At 41.8% G+C, this 18,727-nt stretch overlaps 1 protein-coding gene across 2 annotated transcripts; it reads right to left on the minus strand.

Annotated features, from left to right (window-relative positions):
* Positions 1–878: 878 nt before the first annotated feature.
* Positions 879–10,930, minus strand: sec13 (SEC13 homolog, nuclear pore and COPII coat complex component). Of its 2 annotated transcripts, NM_001140768.1 has the most exon segments (10): positions 884–1,419; positions 1,692–1,699; positions 1,702–1,838; positions 4,769–4,889; positions 8,465–8,598; positions 9,089–9,222; positions 9,563–9,714; positions 9,942–10,057; positions 10,320–10,364; positions 10,752–10,876. In NM_001140768.1, coding segments are annotated over 9 exon segments (846 nt in total). In that variant the 5' UTR covers positions 10,755–10,876; the 3' UTR covers positions 884–1,419; positions 1,692–1,695.
* Positions 10,931–18,727: the final 7,797 nt, after the last annotated feature.

The raw sequence follows: 18,727 nt of genomic DNA on the forward strand, positions 1-18,727 counted from the left end.
TAATGGTGATGATGTTGAAGTTGATTTAGTGTGCCAGAGACATGATTCACTGGGGAAAGTAAAACAAAAAGATGTTCTTGCAGAGTAGTCTACCCCGTGTGGATAGGCCATCTGCAGGTGTCCTCGGGGGTACTAGTGCCCCACATTAAAGAAACACTATTCTAAACCAACACATAGTACCGGGTGTGGGAAGCCCAAACACACAAATCTGTAGGAATTAAAGTGAGTTATGCTTATGAATGTGTTATGAATTGGTTATAAAGTCTTTATGTAGGTAGTACATAATAATTCCATTCTCCCGGCTGCCCAACCGCCATGCACCTCTCACTCACATGACCACATGCGTGCCTACTAGGTACCCTTCAATAAAGTCTTTCCTTAAATGTGGTCATATCTACTTACAGGCTTGGCAGTTCCCAGAGAACATAGGCCATGGACAGGTTCCCTCTCTAGCACTGTGTACTGTCTTTTCAATCTCATCACACCCCATGCCAGTGTCAGCTTCTGCTGCTTGGAGCACAGCCTCCAGGTGTTTCATGTCTCTCTCTTTGGTTTACCTTGAGGTCTTCCCACAGGTCCATGTTGCCGGCCTTGACTGACCATCTGATGCAGGGATGGATGGATAGGCAACTCCTGTCCACGGGCCTGATTGGTGTTACGTCTTCCCCAGCCCTAGCTAACACACCTGATTAAACAAATCGTATTCTAAACTGGAGACCATGATTTGTAGATTATTAGCTTCAGGTCTGTGGCAGCAGCATCACCAAACAGGCACCTGAGGACTGGAGTTGCCCCTCCCTGACTGATCCTGAGGACTGGAGTTGCCCCTCCCTGACTGATCAATCGTAGAAGAAATAGCTGAGCTTTTGGGAAACAGCTTTTCCTTGAAGTTCTTTAATTATTTGAAATATGAAACATAACATTCTTGTTTCTAACAATCAATTGGAAGAAAATCTTTCACAAAAACAGTTTCATATTTGACAGAAAATTATTTTTTACAAGCAAGTATGTAATCTATGGATGTTTTGAGCAGGTTTTAATTCAGGTTTTAATTAAGGTAGTTTCCCTCAGTGGTAACCATTTAAATCTGGATCATCGTAAACTGAACGATAAAACCTCAAACGGTCTTTAGCAAAATTTCATCATAAAATATGGTCTTAAAGTCTGTTAGAGAAAGAGAGAGGTTTAACAGGTGGTAGTTAGCCCAGATCTGGGACTAGGCTAGATAGTAGAAATGTCTCTGGAGTAGTAGCCCAATCATTCTCTGTGGGTGTAGGAGAAGGAGTGGAATGTCCTTCTGTGCCTGGATCACTGCTCGTTCGTCGCTCCGTCTGCGATGGACGATACGGCTCCCTGGCCTTTGTTGACGTCGCTGATACAGGCCCACTGGCCATCTGCCGACTCCTTCCACAACGTCACCTGGAGACAGCCGACAACAATACACATCAGAAAACACTGGCAGTCTTTCCAACTCCTTCCACCACGTCATCTGGACAAGTACAGGTAACCAAGGGATCATTTGTGACCGCACTGATGTATAAACTCGCTGTACTTTCAGACGCTTTGCATAAAGTATCTGCTAAGTGGCATAAATCATACATTGCTGAGGATCAAGTTTATTCAGCTGCCTAGTAAGAGTGTGTGTGTGTGTGTGTGTGTGTGTGTGTGTGTGTGTGTGTGTGTACACTGACCTTGTTATCCCCCCCGGACACGGCCAGGATGTTTCCAGTGACGGACCAGCTGACATGCCAAACCACGTCGTTGAACTTGTGGAGGAGTTTAGCCGTCCACGTGTTGCCTGAAGGGTCGTCACACGTCCAGATGAAGACCCTGCCGTCCTGCACGCAGACAGCAGGAGAGGTTTTGTGTTAGGTGTTTTTGTTCTGAGGTAAAAGCCATAAATACTCCCTGGTAGACCAGACAATGACAAACTGGGCCAACACATTTTAAAAAGATGATAACAGTTCCATTTCAATTCAGGAGTGCCTTTTACCTTCAATGAGAATGAAAACATCCCAATGTTAAATAAAACGGACACTTTTAGAATTATTGGAATCCTAACAATCAAAATGGAATTGACCGTGAGCAGTTTGTTGGTTATATGAAATGAGCCAAAATCACAAACAATGTAGGATCTTGTGGACCACAGGAACAATAGCTGGTTCATTCCCTTTGAACAGGCAAACTTTTAAGAAATTAACTTTCAACTATCTCTTCTTTCAAAATTCAATTGCATGGAGGATATGTTTAGCCTACAGAAAAACACATTTTCCCATCTCAGGCATTAAAATCCTATGAACTAAGAGCATTTTATCTGCATTGTACCACACTGTCTATCAACCCCGTTACAGACACTTATGTACAATGCATTCGTAAAGTATTCAGACCCCTTGACTTTTTCCACATTGTTACATTACAGCCTTATTCTAAAATGTTTTTTTCCCCCCCTCAATCTACACACACAATACTCCATCATGACAAAGCAAAAAACGGTTTAAATTTTAGCAAATTTTTTATAAAATAAACTAATATCACATTTACATAAGTATTCAGACCCGTTACTCAGTACTTTGTTGAAGCACCTTTGGCAACAATTAGAGCCTCGAGTGTTCTTGGGTATGACGCTACAAGCTTGGCACACCTGTATTTTGGGAGTTTCTCCCATTCTTCTCAAGCTCTGTCAGGATGGATGGGGAGCGTCGCTGCACAGCTATTTTTAGGTCTCTCCAGAGATGTTCGATCGGGTTCAAGTCCGGGCTCTGGCTGGGCCACTCAAGGACATTGCGAGACTTGTCCCCGAAGCCACTCCTGCATTGTCTTGGCTGTGTGCTTAGGGTCGTTATCCTATTGGAAGGTGAACCTTCGCCCCAGTCTGAGGTCCTGAGCGCTCTGGAGCAGGTTTTCATCAAGGATCTCTCTGTACTTTGCTCCATTCATCTTTCCCTCGACCCCGACTAGTCTCCCAGTCCCTGCAGCTGAAAAACATCCACATAGCTGCCACCACCGTGCTTCACCGTAGGGATGGTGCCGGGTTTCTGCCAGACGTGATGCTTGGCATTCAGGCCAAAGAGTTCAATCTTGGTTTCATCAGACCAGAGAATCTTGTTTCACATGGTTTGATTTGATGGTTGTCCTTCTGGAAGGTTCTCCCATCTCCACAGAGGAACTCTGGAGCTCTGTCAGTGACCATGGGGTTCTTGGTCACCTCCCTGACCAAGGCCCTTCTGCCCCAATTGCTCAGTTTGGCTGGGCGGCCAGCTCTAGGAAGAGTCTTGTTGGTTCCAAACTTCTTCCATTTAAGAATGCTGGAGGCCACTGTGTTCTTGGGGACAGTCAATAATGCAGAAATGTTTTCGTACCCTTCCCCAGATCTGTGCCGACACAATCCTGTCTCGGAGCTCTACAGACAATTCCTTCGACCTCACCTTGGTTTTTGCTCTGACATGCACTGTCAACTGTGGGATTTTATATAGACAGGTTTGTGCCTTCCCAAATCATGTCCAATCAATGTAATTTACCACAGGTGGACTCCAATCAAGTTGTAGAAACATCTCAAGGATGATCAATGAAAGAAGATGCACCTGAGCTCAATTTCAAGTCTCATAGCAAAGGGTCTGAATACTAATGTAAATAAAAGCATGTTTGAGATAAATCTAACATTTTCTCATTGATAAAGTATCCTTGTACAAATAAACTTAATATTAAACCTAAAACCACAACCCTGTTATTGTCAACCCTGTTAGAGGCCCAACTAACTTTATCCGTGAAGATCAGCCATTACTCCTCATGTGATGCAGAGCATGGGACCACATGGTGTTCATGAAATTAGGAATTACACATATGTTCCACACATAATGAAAGTTAAATCAATTTCAAGATTTCCTAACATTAACTGAGCGAACAGGGTTGACATGTTGAGCTTTACCACCTTAGTCAAAGACGATAAAACAATTCTAAAATAGACCACCATGCTGTTCAGAGGACCCACAGAACACCGTGAATCATTTCATTTGGTGGAATGGTCCATTATTTGAAAGGGGTAAATTGTTTGTATAACAAGGTTGGCATTAAAACGAGGGACAAACATAAAGGCATTTGCTAATCACATGAATATAAATAGTGATCTTCAGAAATGACTCAAAGCTGAAAAATAACTAGGCCTTTACAATGATGGTGAAACTTGGGAGACATTTTTGGATTAAAGTGGGTTGAAATCTTCCTAGAAGTGACACAGGGTTGAAGGAGGAAAATGTCAAAATGCTGAATTTTAGCATTTTAACAAGCCTTCATTCATATATAAAAAATTTAAAGAAAAGAGGGATTTATTGAATTCCGTGTGGTCTATATTAAAGTGCACTTCATTTAATTTATCAGGCTTTTAAAATTCAATATTGGTGCATAATGTATACTTAACATTTTTGTGGAACGACAGCACTGCTGCTTGTTCAACAACTAATTGGGATCCAAATAAAATATCTTAATTTGAGACAGTTTGCTAAAGCAGGACAAAAATCCTGCAGCAACAGGAAATGTGAATTTCTATGTTGATTAAAATTCATGGACATTTTTGTAGGGGAAGATACATTTTTAGGAAAGGAAAATGAATTCTGAAACGTAAAAATGGAAATTACAAACTTCAAAAGCCTTTTTAAACCTCAAATACACTAGACATTTATTGCAGGAAAGTTAACCTGTAACAAGGTAATCAAATAAAGATCCTACATCTGTAAAAGCCATACAATATTTTTTTCCTCTGACGGTAGGTTACCTGAGAGCAGCTGGCAATGGTGCTAGTGGGTAGTCCTATGGAGGGAGCCCAGCCTACATCTCTGACCCAATCACTGTGAGCCTCCAGCTTCTGGTCCTCCTTCCATTGGCCATCCTCCTCTCTAAGAAAGAAGACACACAAACCTGTGTGGCAGCCATTTTATTCAAACTCCTCACTTGCCATAGAAACCTATTTGTAAAACCTTACATAAAGTTGTTCACGCAGTTATAAATATATCAAGTTGTTATTACAAAGAGAAAAGATGTTATTGCAAGTAAGTAAATTGTAAATATTTTGAGTGGAACTATACAGTGGCTTCACTGTACCATCTACACACAATACCCCATAATGACAAAGTGAAAACATGTTTTTAGAAATGTTTGCACATTTATTTAAAATGAAATACAGAAATATCTAATTTACATAGAGTTACCAGTCAAAAGTTTACATTTTTTTACATTGTAGAATAATAGTGAAGAAATAAAACTATGAAATAACATATATGGAATCAGGTAGTAAACAAAACAAAGTGTTAAACAAATCCAAATATATTTTATATTTGAGATTCTTCAAAGTAACCACCCTTTGCCTTGATAGCTTTGCACACTTGGCATTCTCTCAACCAGCTTCATGAGATAGTCACTTGGAATGCATTTCAATTAACAGGTGCGGAATTTTTTCCAAATCAAATTGTCACATGCGCCGAATACAACAGGTGTAGACAGCGAAATGTTTACTTTCTTTCCTTCTTAATGTGTTTGAGTCAATCTGTTGTGTTATGACAAGGTAGGGAGGGGGGTATAGAAAGTAGGGGTTGGGCTCCCGAGTGGCGCTGCGGTCTAAGGCACTGCATCTCAGTGCAAGAGGCGTCACTATACAGTCCCTGGTCCGAATCCATGCTGTAACACATCCGGCCGTGATTGGGAGTCCCATAGGGTGGCGCACAATTGGCTCAGCGTCGTCCAGGTTTGGCCGGGGTAGGCCGTCATTGTAAATAAGAATTTGTTCTTAACTGAATTTCCCAGTTAAATAAAAAATTTATAAAAATACAGAAGATAGCTGCATTTGATAAATACCAAGTCATTATTATGGCAAGAACAGCTCAAATAAGCGAAGAGAAACGACAGTCCATCATTACTTTAACACATGAAGGTCAGTCAATACAGAAAATTAAGAAATTTGAAAGTTTCTTCAAGCGCAGTCGCAAAAACCACCAAGCACTATGATGAAACTGGCTCTCATGAGGAAGGCCACAGAAAAGGAAGACCCAGAGTTACCTCTGCTGCAGAGGATAAGTTTATTAGAGTTAAATGCTTCACAGAGTTCAAGTAACAGACACATCAACATCAACTGTTCAGAGGAGACTGCGCGAATCAGGCCTTCATGGTCGAATTGCTGGGGAAAAAAACACTACTAAAGGACACCAATAAGAAGAAGAGTCTTGCTTGGACCAAGAAAAACGAGCAATGGACATTAGACCGGTGGAAATCTGTCCTTTGGTCTGATGAGTCAAAATTTTTGATTTTTGGTTCCAACCAATGTGTCTTTGTGAGACGCAGAGAAGGTGAACGGATGATCTCATGTGTGGTTCCCACCGTGAAGCATGGAGGAGGTGGTGTGATGGTGCTATGCTGGTGACACTGATTTATTTAGAATTCAAGGCAGACTTAACCAGCATGGCTACCACAGTATTCTGTAGTGATACGCCATCCATCTGGTTTGTGCTTAGTGGGAGTATCATTTGTTTTTCAACAGGACAATGACCTAACACACATCCAGGCTGTGTAAGGGCTATTTTACCAAGGAGAGTGATAGAGTGGTGCATCAGATGACCTGGCCTCCACAATCACCCAACCTCAACCCAATTGAGATGCTTTGGGATGAGTTTGACTGCAGAGTGAAGGAAAAGCAGCCAACAAGTACTCAGCATATGTGGGAACTCCTTCAAGACTGTCGGAAAAGCATTCCAGGTGAAGCTGGTTAAGAGAATACCAAGACTGTGCAAAGCTGGCATCAAGGCAAATGGTGGCTACTTTGAAGAATCTAAAATATATTTTGATGTATTTATTTATAACTTCTGATTACTACATGATTCCATGTACTGTAATTTCCGGACTATTAAGCGTACCTGAATATAAGCGGCACCCATTGAATTAAAAAAATTGTTTTTATTTTGAACATAAATAAGCCGCACGTCTATAAGCCGCAGGTGCCTACCGCTACATTGAAACAAATTAACTTTACACAGGCTTTAACGAAACACGGCTTGTAACAAAAAGCTTTACCGGTAGTTGTCTTTTTGCACTGAGTCAATTCCTCACGCTGCTGTTTCCAACGTCTTATCATCGACTCATTAAGACCAAGCTCCCGTGCAGCAGCTCTATTTCCTTTTCCAACAGCCAGATCAATCGCCTTCAACTTGAAAGCTGCATCATATGCATTTCTCCGTGTCTTTGCCATGATGAGGGTGACAAAATGACTACCGTAATCAGAATGATGGGAAGTTTGAGAGCGCTCGATTTAATCTAAACAGTAAACAAAAAAGTTGTTTGACCTTAACCCGTTCGGCAATTTCATTGGTCTAATGAAAGCTTCATGCCGCCCAAAAAACTTTTTGGGGAGAAAAAAAATTGAAAGCTGGAAAAATCCATATATTAGCCGCGTCATTGTGTAAGCCGCGAGGTTCAAAGCCTGGGAAAAAAGTTGCGGCTTATAGTCCGGAATTTACGGTAGTATGTTCCGTGTGTTATTTCATAGTTTTGATGTCTTCACTATTATTCTACATTGTAGAAAAACCCTTGAATGAGTAGGTGTCCAAACTTTTGACTGTAACTAAGTATTCATACCCCTTTGCTATGACATTTCAAATTGAGCTCAGGTGCATCCAATTTCCTTTGATCATCCTTGAGCTGTCATTACAACTTGGAGTACACCTGTGGCAAATTCAATTGTGTGGACATAATTTAGAAAGAAACACACCTGTCTATATAAGGTCCCACAGTTGACAGTGCATGTCAGAGCAGAAACTATACCATATAGTCCAAGGAACTGTCCATAGATCTCCGAGACAAAATTGTGATGAGATATCTGGGGAAGGGTATAAAACGTATCTGGGGAAGGGGGGTAAAGATTTACGTTTCAACAGGACAATGACCCCAAGCAACACTGGAATGGCTTCAGAACAAGAATGTGAATGTCATTGAGTGGCCCAGCCAAAGCACAGACTTGAATCCCATTGAAAAATCTGTGGAAAGACTTGAAGATTGCTGTTCACCACTGCTCCCCATCTAACTTAACAGAGCTTGAGAAAATCTGCAAGGAAGAACGGGAGAAAATCCCCAAATACAGATGTACAAAGCTGATAGACATACTCACGACGACTCAAAGGAACTACTACAAAGTATTGACTCAGGGGTGTGAATACTTATGTGAATGAGATATTTCTGTATTTTATTTTAAATACATTTGCAAAACATTCTAAAAACATATTTTTCCTTTGTCATTATGGACTATATACGTACATGGGTGAGATTTTTTGTTAAATACATTTGAATTCAGGCTGTAACAAAACAAAATAATGGAATAAGTCAATGGGTATGAATAATTTGTGAAGGCACTGTAGCTGTGTTGCCAATAAAAAAATAAGCATTTCAATAAAAGAGAAGATAAGACACCCTCCAATCGTCCGCTACTTACTTCCAGAGTTTGACCAGGTTGTCGCAGCCTCCTGAGACAAACCTCTTGATGAAGTTGGGTTTCTGACCCGAGGGCTGGTCTATCAGACTACCTGGCACCACAGATGGAGCCCAGCTCACTGCGTTACACCCAATCTAACAGGACAGAGGGGAAGGTTACAATACACAGTCACATGTACAGACCAAGGACATGAATTCATATGAACTCAATTAGGACTTTGACAAGCTACCACAAACGGACTGTCACAACAGACAGTTAATTATTTTTTATTTATTTATTTCACCTTTATTTAACCAGGTAGTTCTCATTTACAACTGCGACCTGGCCAAGATAAAGCAAAGCAGTTCGACACATAACAACAGAGTTACACATGGATTAAAACAAACATACAGTCAATAATACAGTAGAAAAATAAGTCTATATACAATGTAAGCAAATGAGGTGAGATAAGGGAGGTAAAGGCAATAAATTGGCCATGGTGGCAATTTGTTACACTTTAATTTTTAATTTAATTAATTTGTGACAATTTAATGTTACACTTTAGGTTTATTCATATTAACCCAGCCCTAGAGAAAATACTTAATGTCGGTTTACAAATGAAAGTGAAAACAGTTCATTACTCACTGTGTGTGCATTGCTGATCTTCTTAATGTCCCACTGTTGATCCCCAGAGCAGGTGACCAATGAGATGGCTCCATCTGAGCTCCCACAGGCCAGGATCAGACCAAAGTCATAGGGACCCCAGCACACTGAATTCACTGAAGACACAAGGAAGCCAGAAAGTACTCATTAATATACACTAAAAACACAGAGCTTTTGACAATGCTTAATTGCAGTGTTATTCATCCCTGGTTCTGAATAGGGCTTTGATCAAAAGTGAAACTAAACAACATGTTGCATACCCTGTGGGTCCCAAGCACCAGGTTTAAAGAACTCCATTTGAACATTTTCAATAAGATCATTGAAAATATTCAAACCATATATACCAAACTGTATGAACTCACTGTACTGTAAGTTGCTCTGGATAAGAACATCTGCGAAATGACGTAAAATATGAATTGAATACATTTGTGAGTGATTTACCGGGAATGTTCTTACCTGAAGAGTCGTGTCCAGTGTACTCGTACATCTTATCCCAGGTTCCGTTCTCTTCCTTCCATATGATCACCTTCCTGTCATAGGAACATGAGGCCAGGATGTTGCCGTACATGGGGTGAGCCCAGGCCACCTGCCACACAGGACCCTCATGGCTGCAGAGAGAGAGGAGATAGAGGCAGACAGTAAAATGACTGTCTGGATACAGCACTTCACAGGTAATGGAGAGAGGAGATGAAACAGGGACATGGCAGTTCAATCTGTGTGGGCTGGAAAATAAGTCTTGCATGTCGATCATTACAATATCTGTGGTGCTGCTCATGGCAACTTCCTTTCGATGAGTCAACCTTTAAAGCTCTAATCAAGCAGAGTCACATCTTACCCTCTCAGATCTGCCACTAGGATTTGCCCTCCGTTTTTAACATCGAAGATCTTGACAGACCTGTCAGAGGAGCAGGTGGCCAGTCTTGTGCCGTAATAATCCATCTGGGCATCATGCTTAAAACACAACAGAGCATGTCATAAGAAAAAGGTCAAAGGTTGCAATTATTACATTAGCTTAGTCAAAGTAGAGTGAGTTAGCTACTAAAATTTGATAAGGGATAAATAAAGTACATTAAGTTGATATATATTAATTTGCTACAGCTGGTTGAATTTACGGGACATTGAATTAACAATCCATTCAAACTCAAGTCAGCTAGCTAAATGACAGTAGTTAGCTAACGTTAGCTTGTAGCTGTCACATAAGAAAACTACTTACGATCATGTCCTCGTGGGAGGTGTCCACCGTGTTGATGACGGAAACCTATATTTCATGAAACACAAGAAGTGAGAGATTATTTGATAGAACGCTATTCTAAAAAACTAACGCTGCGTTAGTTAGCTAAATCTAACTTTGCTAGCTACACAATCTAGCTAACAACGTTAGCTAGCTACTTAACTAGCTAGATAGAAGCTTGAACTAATCGCAGAGATACCGTTACTGCATAAAACAGCATTACACGACCTTGTAACATATTACTGTATGTTTAATAGTCTATTTGGTAGTAAACAATAAGTACAACTTAATAAAAAAAATATTCTTGTTCAGCTTAGCAACTTGACAAGTTAGCGTTAGCTGTCTAACGTTAACAGTTGCCTTGCTAACCGGCAAACAACTGCAGTCAGAAATACCAGAAATTATGTTACTCACCATGATTGAAGACTATCGTAATGAGTTTGTCCCTAAACAAAAGAAGTGCACTGCAAGACGTGTAACCCTGTTATCAATGTATCACGGTTTTACGATGTATCAAGAACGACGTTCTGAACCGACGTGGCAACAACTTCACAACCACTGAAAAAAAACGACTTCCGTGTGCGTGCACCAAGGTTCCGGTTGAAACAAGCATTTCGCTTACAAATAGTTCCGTGAAAGAAAAGTTCCTATGTGGTGAGCATTAGTTCCACCTGGTGGCAGTAGAAACGGTAAATTATTTGACTCATAACACAGTGGTGCCTATTTATAAAGCACCGTGCAAGTGTCATGTTTCCAAGTTTGTTCTTGGCCTAAGTTATATTCCAACTAGGGGCTCCCGGGTGGCACAATGGTCTAAGACACTGCATTTCAGAGCTGTCATTGCAGTACCTGGTTCAAATCCAGGCTGCATCACATCTGGCTGTGATTGGGAGTCCCACAAGACGGCGCACAGGTTTGGCCCTGCGTCGTCCAGGTTTGGCCGGGATAGGCCGTCATTGTAAATAAGGATTTCTTCTGAACTGAATTGCCTAGTTTAAAAAATATTGCCATGTTCTCCGGCTGAAACTTCTGCTCCACTATTTCAAAGTTTTTTCCCATAACTTTTATCATATTTAAATTGACTGTAACTGGTAGTCAAGATGTCGAATATCTCGTAAAACATCTCCAATCTATTGGAGAAAATGACATCACTGACAAAGACTTTCGGCAAGAAAGCAGACTGCTTTGCAAGTGTGGGTGTGGAATGACATAGTAATAATGTATCAACAATGACTGTATGTTTGCCTACTTTTATGATCATTTATTAGTGGCTTTAAAAGAAGTCCATAACCTTTCTCACCTATTATGGTACTATAATAATATAATAATAGAATGTAATAGAATCATAGAATGTAATGTCATAATAGAATAATAGAATGTAATAGAATAATAGAATGTAATGGAATAATAGAATGTAATGGAATAATATACGATTAGAATGTAATAGACTATTAGAATGTAAAATAATGTAATAGAATAATATGTCATAGAATAATATAATGTAATGGTATAATATAATAATAGAATGTAATAGAATAATAGAATGTAATGTCATAATATAATTATAGAATGTCATGTAATAATAGACTATTAGAATGTAATAGAATAATAGTTATTATGTTACTGTCAATGTTTTAGATTCACAATCTCTCTGTTGTTGCCCAGGGAACACAGAGGGAAATGATCTACAGTAACTAACTACCTCTGGGGCAATACAGATGTTGTGCATGGACACTGACATATACATTAACAAGGTCTGACATGCAATATGTTTGATGTCGCAGACATGAGTATGATCACTGTTAATAGGACACTGGGCGTTGGGTTGATTATTCAGTTTGACACAGTGTGTTGTTGCAGTTAGGCAATGATTCTCCCAATACTGATACTAGGCTATACAAACTGCTTTGAAGTTGAATCATATTTCATTTCAGTTGGAATATCATGCTGAAGAGCTATGCGGTAAGAGCATTAATATTATCTTAAGAAAACGTCTGACCCCCCCCCCCAACACACACACACATGCCCACACACACACACACACACACACACACACACACACACACACACACACACACACACACACACACACACACACACACACGCACATGAAACGTGTATTTTCTTACTAGCACTGACTTAGGCAGTGATTCTCCCAATACTAATACTAGGCCCCCCTGATTGCCTGCTAACAGTTCATAGTTGCTTCAAAGCGTGATGCAGACATACAGTAGCTGTCAAAAGCAGTCAGTTTGGACACACCTACTCATTCAAAGGTTTTTCTTTATTTTTACTGTTTTCTACATTGTACAATAATAGTGAAGACATCAAAACTATGAAATAACACATATGGAATCACGTAGTAAACAAAAAAATGTGTTAAACAAATCAAAATATATTTTATATTTGAGATTCTTCAAAGTAGCCACCCTTTGCCTTGATGGCAGCTTTGCACACTCTAGGCATTCAGACCTGTACACAACAGAATGGGTGGAAACAATCACCCGACCTCAACCCAACTGAGATGGTTTGGGATCAGTTGGACCGCAGAGTGAAGGAAAAGCAGCCAACAAGTGCTCAGCATTGTCTATTGTAGCCTTAGCTAGGTGGAGAGGTGTTTGTCTATTGTAGCCTTAGCTAGGTGGAGAGGTGTTTGTCTATTGTAGCATTAGCTAGGTGGGGTGGTGTTTGTCTGTTGTAGCCTTAGCTAGGTGGGGTGGTGTTTGTCTATTGTAGCCTTAGCTAGTTGGGGTGGTGTTTGTCTATTGTAGCCTTAGCTAGGTGGAGAGGTGTTTGTCTATTGTAGCCTTAGCTAGGTGGGGTGGTGTTTGTCTATTGTAGCCTTAGCTAGGTGGGGTGGTGTTTGTCTATTGTAGCCTTAGCTAGGTGGGGTGGTGTTTGTCTATTGTAGCCTTAGCTAGGTGGAGAGGTGTTTGTCTATTGTAGCCTTAGCTAGGTGGGGTGGTGTTTGTCTATTGTAGCCTTAGCTAGGTGGGGTGGTGTTTGTCTATTGTAGCCTTAGCTAGGTGGGATGGTGTTTGTCTATCGTAGCCTTAGCTAGGTGGAGAGGTGTTTGTCTGTTGTAGCCTTAGCTAGGTGGGGTGGTGTTTGTCTATTGTAGCCTTAGCTAGGTGGAGAGGTGTTTGTCTATTGTAGCCTTAGCTAGGTGGATAGGTGTTTGTCTATTGTAGCCTTAGCTAGGTGGAGAGGTGCTTGTCTATTGTAGCCTTAGCTAGGTGGAGAGGTGTTTGTCTATTGTAGCCTTAGCTAGGTGGGGTGGTGTTTGTCTATTGTAGCCTTAGCTAGGTGGGGTGGTGTTTGTCTATTGTAGCCTTAGCTAGGTGGGATGGTGTTTGTCTATCGTAGCCTTAGCTAGGTGGAGAGGTGTTTGTCTATTCAACGTTTTTCCTTTTTGTATTTTTTTTGTATTAGTCTATGTCCAAGTTCTTGAAATTCATCACCCACTTTCAACTCTCCTCTCACCCTCCCTTTACTCGGGGGGCTCCCGAGTGGCGCAGCGTTCTAAGGCACTGCATCTCAGTGCTAAAGTCGTCACTACAGACCCTGGTTTACTTCCAGGCTGTATCTCAGCTGAGTCGTTAGGGTTTGGCTGGGGTAGGCCATCATTGTAAATAAGAATTTGTTCTTAACTGACTTGCCTAGTTAAATAAAGGTTAAATACAATTTTGAAAGTATTTTGTAAAAAAATAAATGAATCTCCCAACCTGTTGTATGGAATTGCACCAGCAGAGGGCAGAACTGTATCAGTCAATCCATAGCCATACATAGAGAATATTACACTGAACAAAAATATAAAACGCATCAAGTAAAGTGTTGGTCCCATGTTTCATGAGCTGAAATAAAATTTCCCCATAATGTTCCATATGCACAAAAAACGTATTTATCTCAAATGTTGTGCACAAACGTGTTTACATCCCTATTAGTGAACAATTCTCCTTTGCTAAAATAATCCATCCACCTGACTGGTGTGGCATATCAAGAAGCTGATTATCAGTGTGATCATTACAAAGGTGCACCTTGTGCTGGGGACAATAAAAGGCCACTAAGGCCACTAAGGCCACTAAAATAGTTTTGCCACACAACATAATGCCACAGATGTCTCAAGTTTTGAGGGAGTGTTCAATTGGCATGCTGACTGCAGGAATGTCCCTCAGAGCTGTTGCCAAATAATTGAATGTTAATTTCTCAACCAACGTCATTTCAGAGAATTTGGCAGTACGTCCAACCAGCCTCATAACCGCAGAACACGTTTATAGCACCGTGTGGGTGAGCGGTTTGCTGATGTCAACATTGTGAACAGAGTGCCCCATGGTGCCGGTGGGGTTATGGTATGGGCAGGTATAAGGCTATGGACAACGAAAACAATTGCAATTTGAATACACAGAAATACTCTGACGAGATCCTGATGCCCATTGTGAGGTACCTGTGACCAACATATACATATGTGTATTCCCAGTCATGTGAAATCCATAGATTAGTGCTTACTGTATTCATTTCCATTGACTGCTTTCCTCATATGAGGAAATCTCAGAAATTGTTGCATGCTGCGTTTCTGTTTAGTGTATGTAGGTGGCTCTGGGTCAATTGTTGGATGTGTCTTGTTCCAGGTGAGCACCTAGAGAAGATCATCACCCATGGTGCTGAAGTTCTGCAGTGTGGAGGATGATGAACTCAGGGACTACTGCTTCCAGGCCTTTGAAGCTTTTCACCGCAGGTAAAACTCTCTAGTGAAAGTCTCTCTCTCTCTCTCTCTCTCTCTCTCTCTCTCTCTGTGTGTCTGTCTCTCTCGATATCTCTTTCGATCACTCTCTGTCTTAAGATTTCAACCATTACTTGTTGCCCAGAGGCCCGCACTCACTTGAGATTTGGCTCTGGGTTTCTGAGATTAGACACAATTGAACTACAGAGCCGTAACTACAGAGCCATAACTACAGACCTATAACTACAGACCCATAACTACAGACCCATAACTACAGACCTATAACTACAGAGCCATAACTACAGACCTATAACTACAGAGCCATAACTACAGACCTATAACTACAGACCTATAACTACAGACCCATAACTACAGACCCATAACTACAGAGCCATAACTACAGACCCATAAATACAGAGCCATAACTACAGACCTATAACTACAGAGCCATAACTACAGACCTATAACTACAGAGCCATAACTACAGACCTATAACTACAGAGCCATAACTACAGACCTATAACTACAGACCTATAACTACAGACCCATAACTACAGACCTATAACTACAGACCTATAACTACAGACCCATAACTACAGACCCATAACTACAGAGCCATAACTACAGACCCATAAATACAGAGCCATAACTACAGACCTATAACTACAGAGCCATAACTACAGACCTATAACTACAGACCTATAACTACAGACCCATAACTACAGACCCATAACTACAGAGCCATAACTACAGACCCATAAATACAGAGCCATAACTACTGACCTATAACTACAGACCAGTAACTACAGACCTATATTTTATACCTTACCTGTTGTTTTTTAATAATAGATGCCCTAAGGAGATGTCCCCTCTGTGATCAAGGTACATCACCTATGACCTTCACTAGAACTACGATGTGGATGAGAATGGGGATGAGTCCATGGATTCACAGGCCGGAGAGTTTAAGGACCAAGGTGTTGTTGTGAATGTCTTTATTTCCAAAGAGATACAGTAGTTTTCTCAGTGGTTGCAGCTACAACTTTATAAAACAGTGATATACACTGTTTATTTATTTATTTAATTGTTAATGTACACTGTTAAAATGTGCAATGTTTAAAAATATGCAACTAAGCTGCCATCATTTTGTAGGAGTTCGAATGTGCTTTGCAAAGTTTTTGGCTTTTCACACGCTGCCCTGCCCCCTGTAGAGTCAGATGACGAGTACAGTGACGATATGAGCTGGAAGGAGCGGAGGTCATCTGTGTGTCGAGGCATCAGGAGAGACCTGCTAGTGGAGCTGTATGGTTCAGCGGCCCGATTTCTGTTATAGCCAAATGGACAATAAAATATAAATGATCTTCTATTCTAGACAAACTACCTGCTTCTACATTGACGTCAAGCCCTACGTGAAGGACTTGTTCGCTGGCACCCTGAAGAGGCTGCAGACAAAGACCAGGAAGTGAAGGAGAGGGACATTTCTTGTATGGGTCACATGTGTCACCTAGGATACCTAGATTTTCATTGAGAGGCTGAAGAACAAGATCACCAGGTAGGCAGGGTAGAGAGGCGGACCATCAGTATCCAAGGTAACATCTTCTGCTGAAGAACGAGATCACCAGGTAGGCAGGGTAGAGAGGCGGGCCATCAGTATCCAAGGTAACATCTTCTGCTGAAGAATGAGATCACCAGGTAGGCAAGGTAGAGGCGGACCATCAGTAACCAAGGTAACATCTTCTGCTGATGTACCTTGACCCCTAAACTGCTCCAGCCCTCCAACATGGTGCAGCTTCCCTGGCTGGAGAGCTATTTTGGGGGGTTAAGTGCCTTGCTCAAGGGCACCATAGTAGTATCTTCTCTACTCTCTTCTCTTCCCAGGTTGACAGCGGTGAAGACCCTGACTCTCATCCCCGCATTGCCCCTTAGGATTGACCATCCGACCTTTAATCATGAGGGCATCCCCATCCTGGGCTCCTTCCTCTGGAAGAACCAATGCGCCCTCAAGCTGACCGGACTCAACATGATCGTGACGAACAACCATGATCGAGGCCGTGCTCAACGAGCTACCTGCTTTGATCGAGGAGAGCAATATGCACATACCCCAGGTGGCAGTGATAATCCTCACCTGTATGGCTAAGGTGTGTCCCTCCTACAGTCCTACTACTCTGTGACCAGGTAGTTGTAGTTTTGGATAGATTCCTTTGCATGGCTGTCATAGGTCATACTCACTGCCTCAGAAATGATTCCTATTCTGCCTTGAAAGTTGATAGTTGGAAACATGCCTTTGACTATATATATACTATATATACACATACACACACACACATACATGTGATATTAAAAGGACTTTGAAAAATATATTTAGTGCCACTTGTTACCTTGAAATCAACGTTGAGTTGAAAACGTGCCTTCTTGACATTCAGGTAATACTTGTTAAAAAGGACTTTTCAAAACCGGTGTTACTCATGCGCCATTTTGTAGAGCTGGGATGTTGATGCAGTATTCCCAATGACTACATTGCAAATAAACAAATGTTTAGTTAATTTGTTAACTGTGCACCATCTAGTGTGTGAAACTTAAGACTTTCATTAAGGCCTGGATGTCACCCGTTCAAACAAATCAATTTGAAGAGCCTTACATCCCATCAATGAAAAACCTATTGTGGAACATGCCATTATTCCACACCAAGTAAAGCCTTAGAATACATAAAGATCAGAGTTCAGTCAAGCTAGTTCCAGTCTGCTTTTCAGATGGTCTGGAACATGGCCTTTATGACATGACGTTGTAGCAGGTTAACTTCCACCTCCTGTCTACAGGGAGAGCTAGGGATAGAATGGGTACTGCCTCTGCTGTGCTCTTCCTCCTTGTTCAAACCCTTGGCATGAGTATGACTGACCCAGCAGGCCATGATGACAGAGGGGCAGAGGCGGAGTCAGACGACCCAGAGTCAGATGACCCAGAGTCAGACGACCCAGAGGCGGAGTCAGACGACCCAGAGTCAGACGATCCAGAGTCAGACGACCCAGAGTCAGATGACCCAGAGTCAGACGACCCAGAGTCAGACGACCCAGAGGAGGAGTCAGATGACCCAGAGTCAGACGACCCAGAGGAGGAGTCAGACGACCCGGAGTCAGACGACCCAGAGGAGGAGTCAGATGACCCAGAGGAGGAGTCAGACGACCCAGAGTCAGACGACCCAGAGGAGGAGTCAGACGACCCGGAGTCAGACGACCCAGAGGAGGAGTCAGACGACCCAGAGTCAGACAACCCAGAGGAGGAGTCAGACGACCCAGAGTCAGACGACCCAGAGGAGGAGTCAGATGACCCAGAGTCAGACGACCCAGAGGAGGAGTCAGACGACCCAGAGTCAGACGACCCAGAGGAGGAGTCAGACGACCCAGAGTCAGACGACCCAGAGGAGGAGTCAGACGACCCAGAGTCAGACGACCCAGAGGAGGAGTCAGACGCTACTATATCTCAAGGGGATTTTAATACAAACACACGACACTGTTTTACCCATGCAGGACACCGCTTTACGCAGGACACCGCTTTACGCACACCACGCAGGACACCGCTTTACACACACCACGCAGGACACCGTTTTACAAAGCAAGTAGGACTCACATAGCCTGGTCAAGCAGACAGACCGCTACGTTCACATTTTGTTTCAGGA

This window comes from Salmo salar, chromosome 22 (assembly GCF_965601325.2).
Source record: "Salmo salar chromosome 22, fSalSal1, whole genome shotgun sequence".
Classification (NCBI taxonomy): domain Eukaryota; kingdom Metazoa; phylum Chordata; class Actinopteri; order Salmoniformes; family Salmonidae; genus Salmo; species Salmo salar.

Bases quoted from the DNA above. Each gene is read 5' to 3' on its own strand.
- sec13 (XM_014168277.3), bottom strand. The intron at 10,058-10,319 runs GTAAGTAGTTTT...TTGTGTTTTAAG, and splicing joins CCTCCCACGAGGACATGATC to CATGATGCCCAGATGGATTA. The intron at 8,599-9,088 runs GTGAGTAATGAA...CTGTCCTGTTAG, and splicing joins AGATCAGCAATGCACACACA to ATTGGGTGTAACGCAGTGAG.